Source organism: Pelodiscus sinensis, chromosome 22, assembly GCF_052426305.1.
Source record: "Pelodiscus sinensis isolate ZL-2025 chromosome 22, ASM5242630v1, whole genome shotgun sequence".
In the NCBI taxonomy this organism is placed as follows: Eukaryota; Metazoa; Chordata; order Testudines; family Trionychidae; genus Pelodiscus; species Pelodiscus sinensis.
The window spans coordinates 26,517,286-26,524,241 of record NC_143073.1 but is presented as its reverse complement, the minus strand read 5'-3'; the positions used below and the strand labels follow the sequence as shown (position 1 = coordinate 26,524,241).

Below are 6,956 nucleotides of genomic sequence, written 5' to 3'. Positions count from 1 at the left end.
CGGCCTGTCCCGTGACATCCCGCAGGGCCCGGACACGGGTCTTTCCCAGCCCTCGTGCTGCAAAGTGAACCCCCAGGGGCATCCCCCACCGCTCCCGTCCCACAGCCTGTTCCCACCTGCCTGTCTGGGTGACTCCCAGCCCCCCCCCCCCACCAGCCCTGCACCCCCCGGGAGCCCCGCCGGCCTCCACCCCCTGCGCCTGGCCTGGGGAGGGGGTGGGGCTGCGATGCCTGGGTGCTGGGAGGGCAGTGGAGCCTAGTGCTCAGAGCTCGGGGTTCTTGGGTTCCTTCCCCAGTTCTGGGGCCGGGCTCAGAGCAGGGGCTGGCTGGACCAGAAGTAAAGGGCCCCTTGGAGGAGTGTGGGGGAGGGGGGACTCCTGGGTCCCAGTCCCGGCTGGGGGGGGGGCGTGCTCCTCAGAACGGCGAGGCTGGAACCCTGGTTCACCCCTGTCGCCACGGCAACGCCACTGGCGGCTGGGCCCAGGGACCCGCCTGCAGCCCCCCCAGGGAGGGGGCCACGTGCCCAGCCCTGCCCCCGGCTCCCTCGCCCGCTGCTGCGCCCGCCGGCGGCTCGGCTCTGTGCCGGCTGGGGCTGCCCCCTCCCAGAGACCCGGCAGGGTGGCGGGGGGGGGGCATGGCCCGCAGGGGTGGCTGCTGCTCCCTGGCACAGCACTGTGCCCAGCAGCTCGAGGGGGGCAGGGTGGTACCCCAGTACCTGGCTGGCCCTCGGCTCCCTGTGGCTTTGCTGCAGGGCTCCCTTGTGTGAGCCTCCCCTGGGGCATGGCGGGGGGTCGGGGCACATCCATGGGCACGAGGAGGCGCCTCTCTGGGGCGTTCTCCTCCCCCCGGATCACTGAGCCAGGAGCCTGACGTCCCGGGCGGAAGGTGGATCCCTCGAGGGGTGGTCCTGATGCTGCCTGACCCACCCGGCGCTGGCCAAATCCAAGGCCCAAAACACGAGGGTCAGGGGAGAATTATCACCCACCCCCCCCAGCCTGTGTCCCTTCCCGGCACTGGGGATCGGCATATGGGTCCCTTTTCTCTGCCCCCACACCTGCCCTGGGGGGACCGGCTGCTCCCGGCCGTCCCCAAGGGCTGGGACAGACAGAGCTCTGATAGCGAGCCTCACTGGAGACCCTGCGACCCCCGGGCCCTCTGGGGAGACCCCTCAGCCCCCCCTCCTGGGTCTCAGCCCTTATTAGCAGATCTGGGGCTGAGGCTCCCCCCTTCTTGAGCCATCCATGTCCCTGGCAGCTCGGGGACATGACCCGTGACGTCCTGCGGGCCCAGACGTGGGAGGCTTCCCCGCCCCCAGGGTGACGCCGGCTGATGGGGTGATGCCCGGGGGTACGGGGGCCAGTGCGCCCGGTGTCAGCGCAGATCAGTGGCTCTCCGGCCGGGCTCGGCATGCCCCTGGGGCGTGGGAACCTCAGCGCAGCCGGGCGATGGCTGGCGGTACGAACTGGCAGTACGTGGCTGGTGCGCGCTGCGCGGGGGCTCGCACGGGGACGCAGACACGGTGTTTACGAGCCGAGTTGATTTATTTCCTCCGTAGAGTCTCTAGATTCCCCGGCCTCGCTCCGGTCCTTCACTCAATTCATTGCTGCTTTTCCTCCTGGAAATCCCTGCTCTGGGGGGGGGGGGGGGGGCAGGGAGGAGGGGGTCCGGCTGCCCCAGGGAGAGGGGACAACCCCCGACTTCATCACAGCAGTGTGGGGCCCGGTGGGACGCGCTCTCCATGGCCCCTGCAGCTGCAGCGGGCACAGCTGGGGACAGGAGCATCTCCCCCGGGGGGGCAGGGCCAGGCGCGCTCCCCAGCCAGAGCGAGGAGCACAGAGGGGGGTCAGGAGAGGACTTTCACGGCCAGGAGCCCAGCCAGACTGGCCAGGACCAAGGGGTCCCGGGCTGGCTCAGTGCCACTGGGAAAGTAACAGTCAACCTGAGCTATTTGGTAGGAGAACACCCCTGAATCCAGAGTCACTCCCTTCTCGAGGTTGCAGGCGTGTGGGGTAGCACAGCCTTTGGCCACAAAGGGGATGGTGATGTCATCTGTGCAGGGAAAGACAAGTGGATCAGACCCAGATGTGCTGAGCCAGCGCAATCCCCTCTCCCACCTGCAGCCTGGATCCCCCTCACCATGAATCTTTCGCACTGAATAACTAACACGGTTGTCAGTAGGTTCCAGAGTTAACACACTGGCGAGCAACCAAGAATGTGCCTCAGCCCCTGGGCAGCAGCTGGCTGCATGAAACATTCTGGACATCCCTTGTCCTTCTACCACGTCTGATTGCTGTGGCTGGCTCATGGGGGCTAGCAGGAAGCTGGGAGGCTGCAGGGCTGGGCCATGCACGTCCCAAGGAGTGTGGAAGAGCAGGGGCCAGCACCGAGCTGTAGCCATGTCCCTCCTGCCGGCAGGGGGGTGAGCTCCCCAGTTCAGGCCAGGAGCAGGCAGCTCTGTGGGTGGATGGGGCAGGTTTGGGCTTAAACATGAGCGAGAGCCGAGCCCTCAGGGACGGGGAAGCTGGCTTGGGGGTACGGGGCATGGCACGGCTCCAGGGTAGGACACGAGGCCCTGGCCTCAGCCGGAGTCTGGGGCTGAGCCCCGCACGGAGCTGGGTCGGGGCTGCAGGGCCTGGCACACAGTGGAAATGGGGGTCCCGGTTCCTCCTTTGGCAGGTGGGGCCGGCGAGCCGGGGCCGGAAGGGCTCAGGGCAGACTCACCCTCCGAGATCCTCCCGCTGATGGAGATGCACCGGTTAGCGCGGCCCTCGCACTGCAGGGTCTCGTTGATGGAGCAGCTGTCCCGCCCGGGGGCAAAGCAGGCCGGGCACCGGCCGCCGGTGTAGACAGTGTTAATGACCGGCCCTGCAAAGCCCGGGGGGGGGCGGGGGGGAGTGTTAGAGCCGGCAGGAGGCACTAAGGAAAATCTTGTTCTACATTGGCGCCGATTCCTCCTAGCGCAGCAACAGCCACGAGGGCTCCCCCCCCGTCGAGACCAGGGCCCGAGGGGGGACTCCACCCTCCCCAGCGTGAGGCCGGGGGTGAGGGCGGCCCAGGGAGGACGCGGGGAGGGAGGAGGGACAGACACGCACACGTTGGCTGGATGTCGCTGTTGCAGCCGTCGGCCGTGCAGACCTGGGACTGAACGTGCAGGTAGAGCCCAGTCCCGAAGAAGAGCGAGATGTTCCTGGCGCTGACTCCGGAGGGGATGCAGGAGTAGAAGGTGCCCGTGTTTTCCTTACGTTCTGGTTACAAGCAAAACAGTCACCGAAATGAATGACCAATGGAACCAGCTCCCCCGGGCTGCGATGCCTGGAGGCCCAGGCCGTTTGGGCCTCTCCTGGTGATCTGCCCCCTGTACGGGGCATTTCTCCAACCTGGCCCATGAGGCAGGTCGGCCTAGTGGTCGGAATCACTGTTTGACCAAGCGGAAGGCAGACGGCTTGGGCCGGGGAGGGGCGTCCCAGCCGCGCTGCCGGGGAAACCTTTTCCTGCGCGAGGATCAAAGGCTGCAGAGAGGCAAAGTCAGAGGAAGGCGGCTTGGAAACTGGGCCGGGTCTGCCTGGCGGCCGGACACTGGGGCTAGCCGGACGGGTGATGTTCACAGCCTCTCCCAGGGTAACGCAGCGTCTACAGTCGTCTCTGTGTGACTCCCCGTCAGACGCCGCAGGGCCCTCCCGTAACTACAGCCCCACGCGGATACGTCTCTACCCACAGCCACGCCCGTGGACCGCAGAGATACAGCAATTATCTGGGGATTTGCAGGGCTCGCCCCTGGACTTCCTGCAGCCGTGAACTGTACCCGTCTGGTGCCCAGCACCGGGGCCTCTGAACCCCTCCTTATCTCTCACATATTGCCACGGGTGGGGGCCAGGGCTGTCGCCCACCTCATCGGGCAAGTGGGGAAACTGAGGCAGGATCCTAACCCTCGTGGATCAAATACCTATGAAGCCCTGAGCCTAGGCGAGGGTCCCGCAGGGCGGCTGGCAGGCCGGGGACAGGAGCCCAGGTGTGTGCCTGCAGCCAGCTAAGCAGAGGGATGGTGGAAAGTCACCGACTCTGGTGTCCCCTGCCAGCATGAGCAGCGGCCACCCAGGAGAGATACAGGCTGAGTAGCAAAGCGCCCACAGCCGGCCGCGTGTCTCTACCGGCAGTGCACATCCGCGCGGAGAACAGACTGTATTCCGCACAGGGCGGGAAGGGAGAGAGGGCGCTGACCCCACCCACCTTTCTCCAGCGTGTTTGCTTCCCAGACGCTGAGGCAGGCTTCTTGCGTTAAGCTGCAGGGCTGGGACCCACCGGAGCATCCACCTCCACCACGGCTCTTGCACTGGTAACATTTGGTTGCTGGAGAAGCAAAAACAATCATTATCTCTCCCCCTCCCCCTTCCGCCTCGCCCCCGCAGGCCCAGGGCCGGGGGAGGGGGTATTGCCAGCTGGGGGCTCCTGGCCCATATCCATCGACTCCCCCGACAGGCCCACCAGCCCTCAGTCAATCTGTCTGTCCATCCGTCCGTCTGTCCACTCACCTCGACACGCCCACCAGCCCGAATTCCATCGGACACTTCACCCCCTTTGCTCTCATCTGTCTTTCTGTCCGTCCATCCGCCCCATTCCCACCTGTGTGTCCATCCGTCCATCTATCTGCCCCATTCTCACCTGTGTGTCCGTCTGTCCATCCATCCGCCCCTTTCCCACCTGCGTGTCCGTCTGTCCATCCATCCGCCCCATTCCCACCTGTGTCTGTCCATCCGTCCATCTATCCGCCCCATCCCCACCTGCCCGTCCTCCCCTCGCCCCACGTCCTTCTCTCCAGTGACCCACCCTCCCCGACACACTCCCGCGGCACCGCCGGTCCTGGAGTGGGTGCCCCAGGTGGGCCCCGCAGCCCCCTGGGAGCCGGAGAGGTACCTGGTGTCCCCTGAGCGGCAGCCGCAGCCAGGAGCGCAGCGAGCAGGCCGAGGGCGAGTGGGGCGTGCATGGCGGGCGGGCGGGTGTCTCTGATGCCGCCCGCTCCGCGCTGGGAGATTTATGCGCGGCGCTGGGATGCAGGAAACGCAGGCAGTGACAATACCCTTGTTTGGCAGGGCGGGGAGAGGAGCTGGGTGTGATAAGGGCCTTTTACTGCCCCATTCTCAGCAGCACATGGTGCCAAAGGGCGGCGGGCTTCCCGGTTCTGCAGCCCTGCTGCATGGCCCTTGTATGGCTGTCCCCTCCCAGGGTTCAGTGCACCCCCTCCCCGTGAGGCAGGGCCATGCGGGGAGGGGCCGGTCTGGGCAGATCCAAGGAGCTGGGGGGTTATTTGCACTCGGGCTGAATTGCTGTGGGGTGGGGCAGTAAAGGGAGAACAGCCGGGTAAACAGAGGCAGGGCAGTCGGGGCGCGATGCTGCCTTTATGAGGCGTTTTACAGCTAGCACAAGGGATTAAGTAAACGTCCAGGTGCCATCTGAGCTGAGTTTTATGCCACGTCCCTGCCTAGGACCCCGGCTGAGGGGCTAAGTCCAGATCGCAGGTTTCCTCTTCAACCACAGAAGCGGGAATTCTGGCCTTGCCTTTGTGGTTGGGGGGAAAGGCGAAAACCTGGGTAGGATCTGCATTGGCGCCCGGGCCCCTTGCCGTGGAGGGAGGAGCTGCTCGGTTCCTCTCAGCAGGGGGTTAACTCCCAGTCCGATGAGGTGTAGGACCCGTCAACAGGCTCCAGGTGGCCCAGGCGTGCGTGGGAGGCCTGGACAGATGGAGATGGGCGCGCTTGGGGATGGAGAGACCGGCAGCTGGTCTTGCCAGGCCTGGCCACATTACACAGCCCCTGCGCCCAAAGCTTCCCAGTGAGCGCTGACAGTGGGCAAGTGGGGAAACTGAGGCACGGAGGGGGTTCTAGCCTTTGGTGATACCGAGAGGAGGGCGAAATCGCTTGGCACACAGAGTGGCAGCTGTTGCAAGCGTCCACTTGATCCCATAACACAGAACTAGCGAGAACCAGCCACAACCGGCGGGGCTGAGAACCTAACTCGGTTACTATAGCAACACGATCGATCACTGCCCCCCCCCAAAAGTGTCCCTTAAATCGAACACACACTGCCCTGGGGAGGAGGGCAGACTGCCCCAACCCCCGCGACCCCGGGGCTAGTTTGCCCCGCCTGTGGGTTCGCCTGATCTAAAGGTCCGGCCGCTGAGGAGCCGCCATTCTGGAGGGGGGTTACGGCGGGCGTCTGGCGTTCTGGCCCCAAAGGGGTTGGGGGTGCGGGCGTCTGGCGTTCTGGCCCCAAAGGGGTTGGGGGTGCGGGCGTCTGGCGTTCTGGCCCCCAAGGGGTTGGGGGTGCGGGCGTCTGGTGTTCTGGCCCCGAAGGGGTTGGGGGTGCGGGCGTCTGGCGTTCTGGCCCCCAAGGGGTTGGGGGTGCGGGCGTCTGGCGTTCTGGCCCCGAAGGGGTTGGGGGTGCGGGCGTCTGGCGTTCTGGCCCCGAAGGGGTTGGGGGTGCGGGCGTCTGGCGTTCTGGCCCCGAAGGGGTTGGGGGTGCGGGCGTCTGGCGTTCTGGCCCCCAAAGGGGTTGGGGGTGCGGGCGTCTGGCGTTCTGGCCCCCAAAGGGGTTGGGGGTGCGGGCGTCTGGCGTTCTGGCCCCCAAGGGGTTGGGGGTGCGGGCATCTGGCGTTCTGGCCCCGAAGGGGTTGGGGGTGCGGGCGTCTGGCGTTCTGGCCCCCAAGGGATTGGGGGTGCAGGCGTCTGGCGTTCTGGCCCCAAAGGGGGTGGGGATTCTGGCGTTCTGGCCCCGAAGCGGTTGGGGGTGCGGGCGTCTGGCCCCGAAGGGGTTGGGGGTGCAGGCGTCTGGCGTTCTGGCCTCAAAGGGGGTGGGGATGCGGGCGTCTGGCGTTCTGGCCCCGAAGGGGTTGGGGGTGCGGGCGTCTGGCCCCGAAGGGGTTGGGGGTGCAGGCGTCTGGCGTTCTGGCCCTGAAGGGGTTGG

The 6,956-nt window shown here is 66.4% G+C and overlaps 1 protein-coding gene across 1 annotated transcript; it reads right to left on the bottom strand.

The window, feature by feature from the left end:
* Positions 1-1,517: 1,517 nt before the first annotated feature.
* LOC142819594 (phospholipase A2 inhibitor and Ly6/PLAUR domain-containing protein-like) lies at positions 1,518-6,726 on the bottom strand. The gene is made up of 5 exons (XM_089772338.1): positions 4,911-6,726; positions 4,227-4,346; positions 3,092-3,244; positions 2,721-2,864; positions 1,518-2,048 (listed from the first exon to the last, which is right to left on the bottom strand). Exons 1-5 carry the CDS (start codon positions 4,978-4,980, stop codon positions 1,843-1,845), a joined length of 693 nt encoding a protein of 230 aa, XP_089628464.1. The 5' UTR covers positions 4,981-6,726; the 3' UTR covers positions 1,518-1,842.
* Between the last annotated feature and the right edge of the window lie 230 nt (positions 6,727-6,956).

Bases quoted from the DNA above. Each gene is read 5' to 3' on its own strand.
- LOC142819594 (XM_089772338.1), bottom strand. From the start codon at position 4,980: ATGCACGCCCCACTCGCCCTCGGCCTGCTCGCTGCGCTCCTGGCTGCG. The intron at 2,865-3,091 runs GTGCGTGTCTGT...CGGGCTTTGCAG, and splicing joins CAGCGACATCCAGCCAACGT to GGCCGGTCATTAACACTGTC. The intron at 2,049-2,720 runs GTGAGTCTGCCC...TTCCCTGCACAG, and splicing joins CAGCGGGAGGATCTCGGAGG to ATGACATCACCATCCCCTTT.